At 41.0% G+C, this 20,509-nt stretch overlaps 1 protein-coding gene across 2 annotated transcripts; it reads right to left on the bottom strand.

Moving 5' to 3' along the window:
- Positions 1–867: 867 nt before the first annotated feature.
- On the bottom strand, positions 868–16,489 carry bfar (bifunctional apoptosis regulator). Of its 2 annotated transcripts, none has more exons than XM_033040487.1 (8): positions 16,364–16,489; positions 10,797–11,125; positions 7,475–7,673; positions 5,183–5,349; positions 4,007–4,151; positions 2,886–3,062; positions 2,371–2,570; positions 868–1,791 (listed from the first exon to the last, which is right to left on the bottom strand). In XM_033040487.1, the coding sequence occupies exons 2-8, from the start codon at positions 11,072–11,074 to the stop codon at positions 1,599–1,601; spliced, it is 1,359 nt and encodes a 452-aa protein (XP_032896378.1). In that variant the 5' UTR covers positions 11,075–11,125; positions 16,364–16,489; the 3' UTR covers positions 868–1,598. The 2 variants fall into 2 exon arrangements, with proteins under 2 accessions (XP_032896378.1, XP_032896379.1); XM_033040488.1 differs by having other exon boundaries at positions 16,301–16,461.
- Positions 16,490–20,509: the final 4,020 nt, after the last annotated feature.

The following is a 20,509-nucleotide window of genomic DNA, read 5'->3' as shown; positions in this document are numbered from 1 at the left end:
GATAACAGAATTAGTGTGAATGGATGAATGACGTGACCATGGTCTCTGTGGCCTAAAGGGCCTGTTTCCTGGCTATATAAAAGTAAACATACATCTAGAAAACAAATAGGAATCTGAGGGGTAACTTTTTATTTTACACACAAAGGGTGGTAAGTGTATGGAACGAACTGCTGGAGGAGATGGTAGAGGCAGGTACTATTGCGACATTTTTAGAAACATTTGGCCAGGTACATGGATAGGACTGGTTTAGGGGGGGTATGGGCCAAACATTGGCAGGTGGGACTATTGTAGATAGGGCATGTTGGTCGGTGTGGGCAAGTTGGGCCGAAGGGCCTGTTCCCACGCTGTATGACTATCTGTGGTATGCGTAAATAGTCTGTGTGGCAATATCTGCTAAAATAGAAGACATTTTAGTTGCATGAGGTAACATTATTAAACAAAGCAAATCGCTGCAAAGTAAGTTAATTGCTACCTCAAGATATATCTCAACAAAGGGAAGAGTATATTTAAAAAAAAGTGACTGCTGGACTTTCTGGGTAAAAGCTCAGTGTCGGGATTATTGAGCAAGATATGACATGGCAACACATCTCACACCATTCCCATTCTGCAAAGGCTTTGTGGAGGTTTGAAAGCCGTGATTGATCAACAGCAACTCCAATTTATTGATGAGCAGGCAGTTTACAGATTTAAATGGAAAACAGAAAAAGAATGAAAAATATGAACTTCCCCTTTGACTCAACATTGAATATCAAGCACATTGTTCTTTTAGTCAAGCTGGAGTGAAAAGTCAATTTATCGAATCATAGCTGAAGAAATTAACTTAAACATGAATTTTGAACATCACTTGTACTTCATAAAACAACCATATATAAAAACTCAATTTAATCTGTTTTTGTTAGCTGATGGATTCATCAGTGGAAGAAACAAGATTGTGGATCACCATTCACATCTCAGCCGGCTATTTCACATTAACAATATGATATTCCAGTATGATTAACAATAAAAGAAATGCAAAAATAGAGTTTATTCAGCAAAAATGATTACAAAAATTCACAAATTTCTTACACAACTTCAAAATTTCGAATCAATTGTAAATAAATTATAAGGACAGGCACCAAAATATCAGCTGTAACACTTCCCCCTTTCCACACTTTGGATTGTAATACATGATGTACCTATAGCCCTTGAAAGACAAGAAAATTAGTGTGACCTGGCACATATGGTTTTGTCGAATCACGAGTATCACCGAGTTACAGATGAAAAAGCAATTACACGTCCAAGTTTGCAAGGAAAAAATTGAGAAATGTACAAGTTAAAAATATATGCAAATTGGTTACTTAAAGCCAATGTGCTAATTGCAGCAAAGAGCAGTAAACACAGAATACGAATCCACTCACCGTTAAATGGAGCAAATGGTTTTGTTTCTTCACATAGATTGACTATTTTGATTCTTCAAACTATAATCACAGTTGTTTCTGACCACTTTGCTGCAGCATCTGGCTGCAAGCGGTGGCAACGTGTATTTACAAATTTAAACATTATTAATACCAGAACTGTAATAGGCTGCCTTGAGAATGTAATGTGACAGTACATCTCGATCACAAGTGTTCAGTTTCTAGGCGGCGCACTTCCTTGACCACCAGGTCGATATTTATGATGGGATTGAAGTACAATGCCCAGTAAAATAAACAGTCACAAACAAACTGAGGAATTATTGGCCACAAAATCGCAACAAGGATTCCTTGGCTTGATACTTTCCAAAAATGGCTCCACATTTTCTGAGGGATGGTCCTAAAAAAAAGAACATTTCAAATTATTAACACGTTTCATGGGCAATTGTTAGAATACTTCAAGTTTTTAAATATATTGCAAAATTGGTGGATTTGGTGTTGGATTTGTAGCTCAGCTCAAAAGATTAAATAGAACTGTAAAAGCCACAAATTGCAACAGTTTGGGGCAGCACAGTGGCTCAGTTTCTGCCATACAGCGCCAGAAACCCGGGTTCAATCCTGACCACGGGCACTGTTTGTATGTTCTCACTCTGACCCCATCGATTATCTCTAGGTGCTCTGGTTACCTCGCACACTCCAAAGATGTACAGGTTTTTAGATTAATTGGCTTCTGTGTAGGATAATGCTAGTATACGGGGTGATCGTTGGACTTGGTGGACCGAATTTGCCCCCCCCCCCCCCGCCCCCATATCAATTCACGTAACATCTGTAATTATTTTTAAATCACTTTATTAGAATCAGTGCAAACACAATAGATTAGTATCTCGGCCAAGGGTGTTGGAAAATTGGCGGTGGATCTGTATTTTGGTCGACTAATTCCACACAAAGTTTGGTTGTGTATTCAAAGTATGGAAGTTACCTGAGTCCTCCTCTTGACCAAAGTCTCCAGAATGCAAAACCTTCCAGGACGGACAGAAGCACTGCGTTGAAAATTATAAAACGTGCCGTCCAGTAGTGCAAGTCCATCCAATCCCAAGCAAATTCAACAATCAACTGATAAGGTATCAGGGAGTATTTCACAAGGAACTCAGCCCACTGCTTCAAGCTGATGTCATCAGACTTTAAAGAGAAAAAGCATCAAAGTAATTGCACAAATAAGTAATCAATCCAGACATCATTCCTCAAGGAAATTGTATCTCCAAAAAATAGGTTAACAAAAACAACTAACAGCAGATGCAATCAGTGTTGCATAGAGAAGCAAAAGGAAACAGCTTACAAGATTCAGACATCAGCCAAAAAGTTTATGATTTTTGATCAGTTTCAGTGTACTAATCTTGAATGTATAATGAGCAGTTGAAAAAATTAAGCAATCTAGCATCTTCACTTAACAAATTTTCTTGACAAATTATTTCACTTCAGTAACAGAATGCTTACCCAGTACTTGCGAAAAATATCTGCATCCTCTGTCATCTCAGTCTTCTTGGGAGAAATGGTGTGGATAAGGGGCAGAAATATTTCCGAGTAATCAAACAGGTAGAGGTACAGCATTGTCAGCCGTGGGGAGCTCTTCAGTGCATACAGCAGGAACAGTGACTTGCCAACATTCATTGCCTGAAGAGAGATTTGTAGTCCACATCAAGCAAAGAAGCATAACATTATTGACTTGATTCTAAACAATTAAAACTATATATTTGTTAAATTGCAATATGCATCTCAAAAATATAAAATCATTATATTAACTGAACTGAATAGAGGTTACACATCTCCAAAACTCCATGTAACATAGTTTTAGAAACACAGCGTGGAAGCAGGCCCTTTGGCCCACTGAGTCTATGCCGACCACCACATACACGAACACTAACAATTTACAATTTTACCAAAGCCAACTAACCTACAAACTTGTACATCTTTGATGTGGAAGGAATCTGGAGCACCTGCAAAAAAACCACGCAATCACAGGGAGAGCGTACAAACTCCATACAGACATCACCCATAGTCAGGATCGAACCCGGGTTTCTGGCGCTGTAAGGCAGCAACTCTACCGCTGCGCCAGTGTGCTGCACAGCCAATTTAGTCAGGCCACCAGTTACTTTAGACCAGGGGTGGGGAACCTTTTCATGTTGGAATGCCGCATTAAGTTAACTTTAATCTAATAAGGCTGCATCCAAGAAACTTCAATCAGATATACTTCAAAATGTACATTATTTTGTGACTTACTAATGTTTTAATTGTGGCCGTCAGTCGGGGAGGATTATTTTGTTGAATCTTCTTTTACTCTTTGGTATTTTAAATATCTGAATTTTAAGATTAAAATAAAAATAATAAAAGACGAACAAAAACATATTAATAAAAATAAAAGGATTTGTTCTACAAAATTTGGATTCATTCAAAAGGCCGCATTTAATGGCCTAGAAGGCCGCAGGTTCCGCACCCCTGCTTTTGACAAAATTGAATCCTTTGTCAATAAGGGACACAGAAAACAATAGGTACAATTCATTTCATCAGTTGGGGAAAAAAGCCAGCATGCAGACCATTTCATTTTAAGAAACACTTACCTTGTATTCCCAAAGATTCTGGGGAGGTTTAACTCCAAGTGTTTTTACATTGTCCAATTCCATTAGAATAGCTTTCCTATGAAGTTCTCTCTCAATGTTGAAAGGAGGTTTTGAAAATTCTTCTTCACCTAGAGTCAGCAATAACCTAAAAATATATTTAATGGAAGACATGTTTTAAATAAAACATCTAGACTGGAGATTTCACTCTAATGTAAATTAAAAGAAAAACTTGCATTTATGAAATGACTTTAACATCTCTTTTGGAAAATCCAAGGTGCTTTACAACCAAAGAATAATTCTTGAGTCAGTTCAATATAACATTGTCTTCAAAACTACTGCCTGTTAAGATGCAATAGTTTATAATTAAAATTAAAATGTGATAAATCTGTTATTATTGCTTATTAAAATAAAATCCATGTAATAATCATTCAAATGTATCTTATTTTACATTCATTCAACTAACTTATCATATTCAAGTCTCAACATTTTGCTGACAAAGTATCTTCTGAAAAACATCAACACCAGAAATAAATTGAAAACCAAACCAAGATTTTGAACGATTCCTACAATTGTTCGGTTCACGGCTTTACCAACTAGCGGGTGGCACAGTGGCATAGTTGGTAGAGCCGCTGCCTCACAGCACCAGATACCCGGATTCAATCCTGACCTTGGGTGCTGTCTGTGTGGAGTTTGCACATTCTCCCTGTGACTGCGCGGGTTTCCTCCGAGTGGGTTTGTTAGTTAATTGGCCTCTGTATAGTATCTCTTAATTACAGGGAGAGGGTAACATTGAACCAGTGTGAATGTGTGATCGATGGCAGCGTGGACTCTGTGGGTCGAAGGGCCCGTTTCCATGCTATATCCCTGAAAACTAAACTGAAGTTGCGACATAGCAGTAAATCTCTTCAGTGGAGGAACTTCCCCATTTCCCCAACTTCCTCCTGTGAATCCCACGAAGAGATGAACAGACCATTGACTGGTATCAGGAGGGCTCATAATGCAAACTGAACAGGAAGTTGCATTTCAATTCTATGAAGTACATTAGATAAGAGAGATAATATATGGTAGGAATGATAGATCTGTAGAAGAGTTCTAAATGTTACTTTCCAGAAGGAAGAAAGGACCAAGTCTCAATTGCACTAATGACGCCTGACAGCAAATGCAAATAAATCTCACCTTCCATTGACTTCCTCCTCCAGAAACCTGTCCTTGTAAACAGTAGTCCATTGACCCAATTGCTCCAACCAGACTGCCACTTCTTTTGCTGTCCATTTCATCACGGGTTTGTGTACAAGATGATCTTGTTCAGTTTCTCGGCTCCAGAGATAAACTAGAAGTACCACCTGCAACAAGAAATAATTAGTGCCGAGGATGTTGTGCCACGGTACAAAAGTTTTTTAAAAAAACTGCATATGCTAGAAATCTCAAATAAAGGGGTTTTAGATAAATGACAACTCCTACTCCCCACATGGACAAGACAAATATTACACATTATAACTTTATCCAAATTAAGGTAAACAACAAAATGTATTCTTAGGCTACAGATTTTGCTGGAGCACAAACAATATCATTTTCATCTCCTCATCGAGGGCCTGGGTCATTAAATTAGTTTAGTTTAGAGATGCAGTGCGGAAACAGGAACATCGGCCCAACGAGTCTGCACTGATCAGCAATCCCTTCACACTAACAGCCATGCAGGTCGCGGGGAGAACGGACAAACTGCTTACAGACAGCACCCGTGGTCAGAATCAAACCCGGGTTTCTGGCATTGTAAAGCAGCAACTCTACCGCTATGCTAACGTACACTTTCAATGAAAGTGAAAATGTGGCATATCAGTTCACATAAAATATGTAATCATTTTCAAATTTTATTAGAATCAGTACAAACACAAAGCTAACTATACTCAATAGATTAGGATAAAGATCACAGTCAAGGTTACTCAAGTAAAAGCTTGAAGGCTATTAAACAATTAAGGAATTAAAGTCTCCATACACTAGTCCCTTATTCATCTTTTTTGCCAGAGGCTGCTAGGCGAATTAACAATCTGCTTTACAAGCAAAATGGCATTGATGGTGGAAATCAGAAGGATATAAATAAAGACAGCAATTCATGGGAAGAGAAAAACATTTCACTGGACCTTTAAGCTGTACAAAGGCCAAAGTCCTGCGGCATTTATTTGCCAATTCACATATTGTTCTTTTAGCAAATGCTTTTATCCAAGTGTGAAATAGCCTAGTAACAAATTCAGTGAAGTTATTCATTCTTATTCACTTCCTCAGATTCTGGGCATAAAAATATTTCCCAATATAGAGTCATAGAGTGATACAGTGTGGAAACAGGTCCTTTAGCCCAACTCGCCCACACCGACCAACAATGTCCCAGCTACACTAGTCCCACTTGCTTGCGCTTGGTCGATATCCCTCCAAACCTATCCTATCCATGTACCTGTCTAATTGGGATAGTCCCAGCCTCAACTACCATCTCTGGCAGCTTGTTCCATACATCCACCACCCTTTGTGTGAAAAAGTTACCCCTTGGATTCCTATTAAATCTTTTCCCCTTCACCTGAACCTATGTCCTCTGGTCCTTGATTCCCCTACTCTGGGCAAAAGACTCTGTGTGTCTACCCGATCTATTCCTCTCATGATTTTGCATACCCCTATATCTCCCCTCATCCCCCCGTGCTCCATGAAATAGAGACCCAGCTTACTCAACCTCTCCATATAGTTCACATCCTCTAGTCCTGGCAACATACTTGTAAATCTTTTCAGAAACCTTTCAAGCTTGATAATATATTTCCTATAACATGGTGCCCAGAACTGAACACAAGATTCTAAATATTTATCACAGCCTTTTAAAAAAGTATTTTACCAGAAGCAAATATAAATCTACTATTATGTAAAACAATTCTGACCAATTTTATAGCACTAAATTGTAATTGATAGAGCTTCTTACTAAATTGATACAACAATAAAAAGAGTTTTAAAATATTGTCAAACAAGAAAAGTATTGGCAAAATGCTGCAGAAAATTCCGTTCATAAGTTCTAGGAACAGAATTAGGCCATTTGTTCCATCAAGTCTACTCCGCCATTCAATCATGGCTGATCTATCTTTCCCTCTCAACCCCATCCCCGCTTAAGAAAGCTCTTACATAATATGGTCTAAATAGAATATTGTTAGTTCGTTAAGTTCATTGTTATTTATACTGAGGTACAATAAAAAAAGGTATTGTGTGCTAACCAGTAGTCTCATGTTGCAATAATTCTGGCAATCGCACACTAGTTTGATAATATTAAACTTGGTCATTAATTTAGAAAATGTGTGCCCAGGGCAATGATTACACTTACAATCAATGAATCACTTATGGGGAACATAAAGCATTACAAGTATGTATTCCTTGAGGGGCCAGATGACCTAACCTACCTCCTTTTTCCGTATAAATGTTTTCCAAAAAACATATACTCACCGCCGCACAGGTTAAAGAAGTTAGTACTCCTGAGAAAAAGCCCCCGCCTCGTCGCCATTGCCCCGAATGGTCGACAACCCTTGACTGCTCACTGCCAAATTTCTCGAAAGCCAAGATGCTATGTGAGATTTTTATGTCGTTCTGTGTCTCCATCCGTCGTCTTATGACATCATCAGGGAACAGCTTCTCAACTGCATCTCTGGAAAGAGACAACAACAAAAAGTACAGCAAAATGACAACTCAAACACCTGTAAATTGGAGTTTAATTTCTTCAAATGTATCCAAAGGGCTGGTAATGAAGTTACGAGTAGATTCATCAAGAAATAGTCCAGCATTTATACAACTTAGACTACAATTATATACGCCATTTGAGGTGGCACAGCGTTAGAGTTGCTGCTATACAGAGCCAGAGTCACGGGTTCGATCCTGACTATAGATGCTGTCTGTACGGAGTTTGTACGTTCTCTCCATGACTGCATGGGTTTTCTCCAGGTGCTCCAGTTTTCTCCTACTCCTCGTGTGGCAATCTTGATGGCAGGGATGAATGATTAGGGAGGAAAATGCAGTGTCAATTAAGAGGGCTGCTTTGTTTTCTCTGGTGTAAAGGCATCTAAATGTTGTTAGAATTACACCCAGACATGCAGGAGAACAATTTCATCACACTGTTGGCCAATAACTCACCTCCTGACCTTTCACCAAGCCTTTCTGCAAGACACCCACCCAGTTTAACTAGTTTACTTTTCCTTATAGAGATATGGCAAGGAAACAGGCCCTTCGGCACACTGAGTCCATGCCAACCACTGATCACCCAATCACAGTAGTTCTGTTATCCCACTTTTTCATTCACTCCGGACATACTGGGGCAATTTTACAGGCCAATTAACCTACAAACCCACATGTCTTTGGGGTGAGAGGGGAAGCCAGAGCATCCGGAGGAAACTCATGCAGCAGCCGCAGTGAGAACATGCAAACTCCACACAGACAGCACCCAAGGTCAGGATCGAACCCAGGGTCGGACGCGCTGAGATGCAGCAGCTCTACCAGCTGCGCCACTGTGCTGCATTATACCCACAGTATTTTTTTTATTTGCAGGTGGTCCAGCTGGTTTTCTGGTCAATGGTGATTCTCAAGAATAGGACATTCAGTGAATCTCAAGTGCAGATAAACCTAATCTCTATAGTTAAAGATGGTCATTGCTTGGTGAAAATGTGATTTTCAATCAGCTCATGCCTTAATCTAGGTCATGCTGCATGTGTGCAGGAACTGCTTTATTTTCTGAGGGGCTGCAAATGGAATTAATCATTTTTCAATGTGTTCATCATTACTTTTGATTTCCTGAAGGAGAAATGGTTGATGATGCAACTGATGGTGGCTTGGCCCAGGGTACTGCCAGGAGGAATGGATGAAACTATGTCCTGGGACTGAGATGATTGATCACCAACCATCATCTTCCGCGCAAGACTGGCCAGGAGAGAATATTCCTCTTGAATGCCACTGACTGTAATTTTTAATCATGAAGTCTCAATACCACATTCAAATAACAGTCACGTTTTTTAGTTTGGTTTAGAGATACAGCGCAGAAACTGGCCCTTCGGCCCACCAAGTGGGCCGGTGACTAGCAATCCCCGCACTATTCTACACACACTAGGGACAATTTACAATTTTGCCAAGCCAATTAACCTACAAACCTGTACGTCTTTGGAGCCTGGGAGGAAACTGGAGCATCGGGAGAAAACCCACGTAGCTAACGAGACAATGTATATATTCCATACAGCAGAACTAGTAGTCAGGATCAAACCCGGGTCTCTGGTGATGTAAAGCAGCAACTCTATCGCTGTGCCACCGATGTCAAGAGTGGTTTAGAATTCAGCTATTGTGTTCATGCATGGATCAAATTTATTTTGCAGGTGGCGATATGCAAAATGAGTTATCGGCAAGAAGATTTTTGTTAAGTTCCACGATAATATTTCTGTTTACACATCCCATCACCTTGTTCATGAGAGAGAGTAGACTTAAGGGGCGGTAATTTAGCTACTGTCCTATTTTTTATGGACAGAACATACCAGGGCAATTTGCCACTTTATTGGGTCGATGCCTATATTGAAGTTGTACTGAGAAAATTGGTTTAATCTGATCTTTAGCATTACAATCAACATGTCTGGGTATGAAATGTCAAATTGGCTGGACCCTGTTCTATGTGATTGTAATTATAAAGGAAAAAGCCCAGATAGATCCTTTTAGCTTATTTATACAGCACGGAAACAGGTCGTTCGATCCACCGAGTCTGCGCTGACCTGTGATCCCCAAACATGAGCATTATCCTACACGAGGGGCAATTTACAATGTTACCACGCCAATTAACCTACAAACCTGTACGTCTTTAGAGTGTGGGAGGAAACCAGAGAAAACCCACACAGATCACGGGGAGAACGTATAAACTCTGTAGACAGCACCCGTAGTCATGATTGAACTCGGATCTCTGGCGCAGTAAGGCAGCGACTCTACTGCTGCGCCATTGTGCCACCCGTATACGTATACAAATGAACAATAAATCCCTTGGTGTTCAAAATGTGTGTCTCAAAAAGCTGGCAGCTTTCTCCTCAATGTTTTATCCCAAAGATGGCATTTCTTAGGTTGTGGCATTCTTTCAGCAGAATTTTGAATTATTGGTCACTCAAGTCTCCAAAGTCTGACTTGAATCAGCAACCTTTTGGCTCAGTGCAAACTGTAGCAGCAACTGAGCCATAGCTGATATTTAAAAAATTAGATTAAAACTCAGCAAAATGAAAAAAGGTATTTGTTCCAAAAATAGGCTTTTTAGTCTAATCAGCCTGTGTCGGTATTTACTCTCCACTCTTCCTTGGATAGAGGTACAGAGTCACAATCAGACCAAACATTAAGTGCAACTGCTGTTAATATTGCGGTGGAGTTAAAACTAAAACAGTAACATCAGGCAAACCAAATTTAACTGTGTTGAACAGTATTAGACGCACAAGCAAAAGATAGCTAATGGAAAAATAATGAACCTTCAAAATTGGATGTTGCAATCAGTCTGAAGAAGGGTCTTGACCCAAAATGTCACCTATCCATGTTCTCTACAGATGCTGCCTGACCCACTGAGGTACTCCAACACTTTGTGACTTATTTTTGGATATTGCTAATTCCATTCTGTCCTTCAACAAGCAAAGAATGACCAGAGAGAGACATTTCCTGTATTAAAATGCTCTCTTGCCTTTAATATTGATTCATTTATCATGATTTCAGCTTCTAAAAAAACGTACTCTTCGCGTGTAGGCTTCCTGCACACAAAATATAACTGTACCTTAAGACAATGTTGACTTTCGGAAATCCCTCCCATTTTTCTCTGCATTCTGGGCATTCCGTTTTCCTGGAAGCATCCCACCACAGTGCCAAGCAATGTCGGCAGAAACTGTGGCCACAGTTCAAAGTCGTTGGGTTTACCAATATCTCATAGCAACAGTGGCAGGAAAATTCATTGGCAGAGAGCTGATAGGATGGTTCTGTTAAGGTGTAGGCGTCTGACTCCTCGTACTTGTTCTTCCATTGATGCTCGTGACGGATTCCTGCATCACCCTCCATTCGCTTAGAACTGAGGCTTTGCAAACTGGATTTCCTTCCTTCAGCATAGGCCTGTAATTAAAAGTGTATTCCAATTGATCTTAAGTGCATCGTCAAGTGCTTCATTCACAGAGCTGTGACAGTCTGTATCTTTAGGGTTTCACTCTCAAACACTGCCCAAGTTTCCATACACTTTAAAACAAGTGGAAAAGGGCCTCTGAGAGGCCAAGAGCCACAACCTTATGATTCTTGGGTACAACTGGACTACAGAATTAGAAATTGCTTTTATTTTCACCCTTGCTGAAAGAGTTCGGTACTTTCAGATCATGATCTAGGCTGGTTAATAGTACGTTGATCTTTCCAATGCCCATATATTGCTACAAAAAAAAATTACACAGCAATTGGCATACCAGAGTAGCAAATGAAAGCATCTAAATTCAAGTAGCTCTTATGAAAGGTTCAAGGAATCAGATAAATATGTGAGCTACAGTAGTGAAAATAAACACTTCTGGAGTATGGTAAAATACAAAACTCTTTATATTCTACATGAGAGACAGTGCCACCCTACACGGCTCCAATTTATTTGTGACCATTCCACATTGCATAAATAGAAACATAGAAAAATAGGTGCAGGAGCAGGCCATTCAGCCCTTCGAGCCAGCACTGCCATTCAATATGATCATGGCTGATCATCTAAAATCAGTACCCCGTCCCTGCTTTTCCCCCCCATATCCCTCGATTCCCTTAGCCCTAAGAATCTAACTCTCTTGAAAATATCTAGTGAATTGGCCTCCACTGCCTTCTGTAGCAGAGAATTCCACACATTCACAACTCTCTGGGTGAGAAAGTTTTTCCTCATCTCAGTCCTAAATGGCCCACCCCTTATTCTTAAACTGTGACCCCTGGTTCTAGACTCCCATTTCTGGAGCAAATGACACAATTCTCTTGAAAATGTTGCTATGGAAATAAAATTTCTAAATTGAGATGTCAGAAGGTTTTGAGGTGGGGAACCAAGAACCAGAGGACATTGGTTGAAGGTGAGAGGAGAAAGATTTAATAGGAACCCGAGGGGCAACTTTTTCCACAGAGGTTGGTGGGTATATGGAGCAAGCTGCCAGAGGAGGTCGTTGAGGCAGGTACTATAACAACATTTAAAATACATTTGATCAGGTACATTAATAGGAAAGGTTTAGAGACATACGAGCCAAATGCAGGCAGGTGAGACTAGTATAGATGGGGGCATTTTGGTCAGCATGGGCAAGTTGGGCTGAAGGGACTGTTTCCATGCTGTATGGTTCTATGACTATGAGGTGCTCCGTGACTCACTGAGTTACTCTAGCACTTTGTTTTTTGCTGTAGATTGCAGCATCTGCAATCTCATGCCCCCTGTGAATATATTCTCTAGCACCAGTGCACTGTATGGACTTTATAAACAAAGCAAAACTTTACCACCTAAAAAAAGCAAGGATCAATGGCACACAGAAATAGTACTTGTACTCACTCCAAGTCACATTTTACCCTGATTTGGAAATATATCGCTGTTATTTCTTTGTTATTAGATCAAAATATTAGAATTCTCTACCTAACAGTGCCGGTGAGAATATTTTTATGGACCGCACAAGATGTCAATTCAATGTACAAAGTTGTTTAAACAGAGTGACGAGTTTTGGAGATGCACCAATTTTGAAGTGTTTGATATATGTCTTAGCTTTAATATCATTGCTGTAATTGAAATTAAGAAAAAGTCTATAAAGTACATAAATCACAGATTAACCCCACATTAAGTTTAGTTTAAAATGATGCAAAGTTGAGAAGAAAGGTACGAGTCATTTGTCAAAAAAAAGGATTAATGCAAATAATGAGCTGAAACAATATTATGTTTAAAACCTAAAGACATGCAAGCTACTTCGGACTCAAGTCTGCAGTGATATGTTGGAAGCATAAAAATAGCCTGGGGCAGAGTAAGTACATGACGTTTATCAAGATGGTGCTACGGAAGGCGTATGGTACTTGAAACAAGTTGGGTCAGAATACTGATTAAGAAATAGAAAGAACATACGGGTTGAAACATTCAAAAGGAAAATTATGCCAAGGCAAGCAACAGTTGTGACAGAATTACAGACAATTAGCACAATGGCTTCATTTGAGTAGCCGCTTAGGTTTCAAGACAGTGAAGAAAGAGGATAAGGAATGGCTCCAACTAAGAGGCGTGACTGGTAATAAATAAAACAAAAATTATTTTTTTGAAAAAAGTAGGAAGAAGATGCTCCGGAAATTAGTAGTTATAAGTCAAGTACAAAGAGCTGAGGGTGAGAGAGAGAGAGAGAGAGAGAGAGAGCATGAGGAAGTATAACTCGAAAGGGAACCTGCCATCATGAGGAAAATAGATTTTCACCACAGCTGCTCAGGCTGGTCTAAGATTTTGAAGAACATACTAATTCCGTCATCTTTGTTAAATATTGCTTCTTTGTATTAGATGCAACTATTTAATAAATCTATTGTACTTATAACCAATAAACCTGTACATAGTGGTGTGTTGCTGACACAAACACATCCCCGAGTTAGGTTAGATTGAATACGAATTGACAATTTTCACATTACCACCGTCTTCAAGGCCAATTGTAAATAAGCAGTAACTACCGAAAGTGTAAGTAAGGCTAACGTCCCGTGAATAAATCTTTTATCAAACAATCAACCCTTCATGTTTAAATATATTTCCTTCAGGCACCTTCACATGATACCCGTACGTAATTCATCCCAACGAATCTCAATCTTTAATGACAAAAACACACTTACAAAAACATAAAAAGAAAATTGGTGGTAAACATCCTAAATTCATAGTTGTGCTATTATTATTATGCTATTAATAATTTCGATAGAGGTACAAAAACATTTCATTTCAAATATACCACTATTTTGGCAGTTATTTATGGAAGAATTACTCTCCTTTCCTCAAATCATTAGCTTTGCATATTTTAGTTTGACTGTGAAGTAAACTAATACAGAAGGAGTTTTTGTTCACAATGCATTATAAAATATGGATCCCTTTGGCACTAGCATCACGAGTGAATTGTGCGTCAGACCTAAAAGCATAGAAGGGTATTCAACCTAGAGTCCATGTTAGTTCTTAGCATTCAGTCCTTTCTTGCACTTCACGAAATAACCCTGCAAATCACTTTCCCCCAAATGGCTACCCCATTCCCTTTTGGTAGGATTACAGCAGCTCTTTCTGGGCTCGTAAGAGTACAATTAGTACAAAAGACATCCGAGCCATTTGACACATACACCCCCACCATGCCTTCTCTGCCATTCTATGATTGTGGCAGATCTTTTACTGCCTCTCTCCTGCACTAACCCCATATCTCTGAATTCCCTTAAAAAAAAAAAACCAACTATTTGTCCTGATATTGAACTCAATGATATTGCCAAGAAAGCTTTAGAGTTGTGTGCACAGCCTAGTCCATCATACATACTATCATTCCCTCCCCCCCCCATTGACTATGTATATTTCACACTGCCCCGTGTAAGCACCAAGATTATCAAGGACCGTACAACCTGGTCACTCTCTTCTCCCCTCTTCCAAGGGACAGAAAATACAAGAGCTTGAAAGCACGTACTACTAGCATCAAGAACAGCTTTTTCCTTGCTGTTATCGGACCTTTCATATGCCTTGTAGCACCCCTTGTAACTTTGTAAAATTTGCACACACTCAGTTTCTGTAACATTATATTCTGGATTCTGTTTGTTTTCTGTTTTTGACTACCTGTTGCACCTATGTATAGTATGGTTTGTCTGGATAGCATTTAAAATAAAGTTTTTCACTATCTGGGTAGACACAATAGGTTTAGATTAAAAAAGTGCTGGAGTGACAGCAGTTCAGGCAACATCCCTGGAGAGTATGGATAGGCAATATTTCAGGTCCGCTTCATTCAGAGATTTCCCGACATGAAATGTCACCTCCAAGGATGCTGCCAGGGATGCTGCCTGACCAGTTAAGTTACTCTAACACTTTGCGTCCTTTTTTGTAAACCAGCATCTGCACTTCCTTGTATCCACAATGGGTTTAGGCTTATTATTGTTAAGTGTACTGAGGTGCAGTGAAACGCTTTGAGTTGAATGCTATAAAATCAAATCAGATAATACTATACATAAATAGTCATTAAACTCTAATACAATAAATCAAGCAATGGGAAAGTTATAGTCCTTAGTATTGTAGAGCACCAGTTCCAGAGACAAAGTCCAATGTCCACAATGAGTTGGATTATACCCTAGCTGGAGGGAAAGTCAGTTTGTGCAGAAGCAAGATAACAGAGGTGAATGTGTTCCTAAGTCTGGTGGTGTGCACTTTTAAGCTTCTGCCTGACATGAGCAGAGAGAAAAAGGAATGACCCAGATGGGAAAGGTCTTTGATTAAGTTGGCTGCTTTCTCAAAGTAGTGTGGTGTAGATGGAGTCAATAGTGGGGAGTCTGGTCTGTGTGATGGACTGGGTTAGATCCGCAATTCTCTAATAATAAACCACAATCTAAAAATCAATCGGTCTTTGCTCAGCGCATGAGGCTCCACAGTCCTCTTTGGTAGTAAATTACAAAGACTCACTACACACTGGGTAAACACATTTTTTTTTGTCTCAGATTGACTGATCTCTTATTTTTGAGGCCATGAACTTTCCTTCTAGATATTGTAATCACCTGTAATTACTCTGTGAAGTCCATAGGAATCTTGTATATTGTCCAGAGATGCTGCCTGACTTACTGAGTTTTTCCAACACATTGTGTCTTTTTTTTGTAAACCAGCACTGGTTTTCTACAAAAATCTTGTACGTTTCAACGAGACCACCTCCCATCTGAACTTAAGGAAGTACAGACACAGTGTAGTTCCCCTCACAGATGAAGCACAATCAAGCTGGCGAGCCTTCAAGGCACTCTGCCAAGCAAGTATATCCATTCCACGACCCAACCTTTGCACAATATTCCAGGTCCCGACATAATTACAGCAATTTAAGTCTTTATATTAAAACCCAAGTCATGATTTTTCAATGACTCCCTCTAGTTAAAAGAATACATGGTTTCCTGTGCACAATAAACAGTTTATAATTATAGCAAAGCACCGTAACAGAAACATATCTGCAGGATCACGCGGTTAAATATAAGAAAGGAAACAAGAGTTTAGGAAACCAGAAAACCTTATATTTCTGTGTAAGAATTTATGATTAAAAATGTCAGGTATAAGGGCAAGAGAAGGCAGTCCCAGCAGTGGTTGGCATGGACTTTCCAAGCCCGAGGGTAACGCTGATTTTAAAGCGTGTGTACCTTTTCCGAAACAACTTCTCTTCCTCGTCGCACACCTCGCCCCAGTTCATAGTCCCGAGTCCATCAGTGCGGCCGCCATTACTGCTGGCCCCGGGGAATCTCCCTGGCAACAGGCGCGTCACTGCCTGCCCGTCCTCTCCGCTCATTGGCCCGCTGGCTTCCGGCGCGACCTATCACACCCCGCGGCGGCGCCAGGACCCGACTTCCGACTCCCTCCCCCCCCTCCTCAGCTGGAGACGAGAAGCCTTGGAGAGAGTTTCTTACTCAATGGATCCGATCAGATCAGACCAGACCTCTGCTCAGTCCGCCTCAACCTACCTGATCTCCCGGTTGCTGGACACTTTAACTCCCCCTCCTATTCCCACACTGACCTTTCTGTCCTGGGCCTCCTCCATTGTCAGTGCAATCCTCTGCCACAGAAGGCAGTGGAGGCCAATTCACCTGATGTTTTCAAGAGAGAGTTAGATTTAGCTCCTTGGACTAAAGGAATCAAGGGATGTAGGGGAAAAAACAGGAACAGGGTACTGATTTTAGACGATCAGCCATGATCATATTGAATGGCGGTGCTGGCTCCGCCTATTTTTCTGTGTAAAACCCTATTTTTCTATGTTAGAGTGAGGCCCAGTGCAAATTGGAGGAACCGCACCTCATATTTCGCTTGAGCAGCTTACACCCCAACGGTATGAATATTGACTTTTCTAATTTAGTAATCCTTGCTTTTCCTCTCCGTCCCTCCCCCTTCACAGTTTTCTGACCAGTCTGACTGTCTCTGACTACATTTTATCTCGTTGTAGGAAAGAACTGCCGATGCTGGTTTAAATCAAGGATAGACACAAAATGCTGGCGTAATTCAGCGGGTCAGGCAGCATCTCTGGAGAGAAGGAATGGGTGATGTTTCGGGTCGAGACCCTTCTTCAGACTGATGTCAGGGGAGGGGGCAGGACAAAGATAGGGGGGAGGTAAAGCAGAAAGGGGTGGAGATGGAAAGTTGTGGCCAATAGTGGCCACCTCCGATGGGATCCCACTGTTGGCCACATCTTCCCATCTCTACCTCTTTTTGCTTTCCGCAGAGACCGTTCCCTCCGAAGCTCCCTGGTCAACTCGTCCCTTCTCACCCAAACCACTCTCTCCCCAGGTACTTTCCCCTGCAACCGCAGGAGATGCAACATCTGTCCCTTTACCTCCCCCCTCGACTCCATCCAAGGACCCAAACTGTCTTTCCAGGTGAGACAGGGGTTCACTTACACCTCCTCCAATCTTATCTGCTGTTCCTAGTGTCAACATCTCTACATTGGCGAGACCAAGCGCAGGCTCAGCGATCGTTTCGCTGAACACCTCCGCTCAGTCTGTCTTAACCTACCTGATCTCCCGGTGGCTCAGCATTTCAACTCCCCCTCCCATTCCCAATCAAACCTTTTTGTCCTCGGCCTCCTCCATTGTCAGAGTGAGGCCCAGCACAAATTGAAGGAACAGCATCTCATATTTCGCTTGTGTAGTTTACACCCCAGCGGTATGAACATTGAATTCTCCAACTTCAGATAGCCTTGCTTTCTCTCTACATCCCTTCCTCCTTCCCAGTTCTCCCACTAATCTCACTGTCTCTGTCTACATTCTATCTATGTCCCACTCCCTCTCCTGACATCAGTCTGAAGAAGGGTCTCGACCCGAAACGTCGCCCATTCCTTCTGACCCGTTGAGTTACTCCAGCATTTTTTGTCTACCTTACATTTTATCTCTGCTTTGTTGTTACCTTTTCCCAGCTAACAATGATCTATTTTACATTTTACTTGATCTGCATTCCCTATGTCCTGTTTTCACACCTTCACAGGTCCTTACCTATGTTTCTCCCTTCCCCCTGACATCAGTCTGAAGAAGGGTCTCGACCTGAAACGTCACCCATTCCTTCTCTCCAGAGATGCTGCCTGTCCTACTGTTACTCCAGTATTTTGTGTCTATCTTTGGTTTAAACCAACATCTGCACTTCCTTCATACACTAATCAGATAATCTGCATCAATTTATTGGCCAAGTATGTGCAAGGAATTTGACGGTGCTTTGCTTTGGTAAAAATACAATGTACAGCAGACAATTAAAAAAAAACATTACAATTTAAAAATGTAAAAATAAACTGCAAGAGTAAAAAGGGGCAGCCTGGCTATATCTTGCACATGTAGAAATCTAAAGTGCACTTGGAGAGTTTGGCTTACAGACCAGAATGTAGTGGTGTAGTGCGGCTGTTAAGTAGAGCTCGTGGGATGAAGCTATTTTTGTCTCTGGATGTGGAGTCGCCTCCCTGAGGACTTCAAAGAGTTTGTGGCCGGGGTGAGAGGGGTCAGAGATGATCTTACCCTCTCGCTTCTTGGCCCTTGCAGTGTACAGTTCATCAATGGGGGGAAGGTTGCAGCCAATAACCATCTCAGCTGAGCGAATGATGTGCTGCAGCCTCCAGGTGTCATGTTAGGTGGCTGAACCAGACCATGATGGAGGAGGTGATAGACTCTATAATGGTAGTGTAAAATAGCATGCTACAATCCTAATTATATTCCATACAGAGACTGATTGATATTTAGATATTGGTGCTGGTTTATTATAAGAGAGTTGTGGATATCGCCCAGTCCATTTTCTGGTAAACCAGCATCTGCAGTTCTTTGCTGCCAGAGATGCTGCCTGACTCTCTGAGTTCTTCCAGCATTTTGTATCTACTTTCGTTTTAAATCAGCATCTGCCTTTCCTTCCTACACATTTTCTCTGCTTTCTTTGTGCCTCTCTAATCCTAATTCAGAGTTTCATAAAATCATAATCCCAATTATATTCAATACAGAGGTCGGTTAATTTATAGAAGATAACCACAAAATACTGGATTAATTTAGGGGGTCAGGCAGCATCTCTGGAGAAAAAGGACGGTGGGTGACATTTTGTGTCGAAATCCTTTATCAGACTGAAAGTAGTGTGGGGGGGGGGGGGGGGGGGGGGACTGGAGGTATGCAATGCTATTTTAAATAGTGTTTATTATTAAACACATTATTATTAAAGAGTTGTGGATATAGCTCAGTCAATGTTTTGGTAAACCGGCATCAGCGCGGAACAGTGGCACAGCAGTAGAGATGCTGCCTTACAGTGCCAGAGACCTGAGTTCCATTTTGACGATAGTTGCTGTCTGTATGGGCTTGGTATGTTCTTCCTGTGACCGCATGTGTTTTCTCCGGGTGCTCTGGATTCCTCCCACATTGCAAAGGCATACAGGTTTCTAGGTTAATTGGCTTCTGTAAATTGTCCCTTGTGTGTAGGATAGTGCTGATAGGGGTGATCGCCATTTGGCGGGGACTCGGTGCGCTGAAGAGCCTGTTTCCACGCTGTATATCTAAAGTCGAGAGGCATCTGCAGCTTCTTGTGTATCCTTTTTTTTAAAACACAGATTTATTATTTGTTAATTATTTGTTTTGGTACCCTATACCTCTGCTTAGATAGCCCAGGGCCTATGAGTAATAATAATAATAATAATATATTTTATTGTCATTGCACGTCAGTGCAACGAGATTTAGTATGCAGCTTCCAACCGATGTAAAAGAAGAGTAAAATAAATAAATAGCTGTGTGACGTGACCATCCGAGGGAGACAGTTCAGGGGGGATGGGGGGCACTCAGCAGGGCCGGTTCAGTTATAGCTATAGCTCTGGGAATAAAGCTGTTTCTGAAATCAAGCCAAACTCAAGTACAAAAAGTAGAGCAAAGAGAAAGATATCAGAGTGCAGAATATTGTTGGCATTATCAGTTCTGAATCAGCATTGGGGAAAAAAATCCTAAGCAGGTCAGGCAGCAGCTGCAGTGACTGAAGCACCCTCCGGGGAATAACCTTTTATGCTGCTGCTATGGTGACGACCAAGTTCCACCTGATGACTGGGCTCCATCTGTTGCTATGGTGAAGACTGGTTCCACTGTTGCTACGGTGATGACTGGGTTCCATCTGTTGCTATGGTGATGACTGGGTTCCATCTGTTGCTATGGTGATGACTGGGTTCCAATTTGCTCTGATGAAAACTGGGGTCCACCCGTTGTTAGGGTGATGACTGGGTTCCACCTGTTGCTATGGTGATGACTGGGTTCCACCTGAGTGACAGCGACCATGTGGTTGCTGTGTTCGCAGGAAGT

This window comes from Amblyraja radiata, chromosome 22 (genome assembly GCF_010909765.2).
Source record: "Amblyraja radiata isolate CabotCenter1 chromosome 22, sAmbRad1.1.pri, whole genome shotgun sequence".
In the NCBI taxonomy this organism is placed as follows: Eukaryota; Metazoa; Chordata; class Chondrichthyes; order Rajiformes; family Rajidae; genus Amblyraja; species Amblyraja radiata.
Note: the sequence above shows the minus strand (reverse complement) of the source record. Positions and strands in the feature narration are given on the sequence as shown.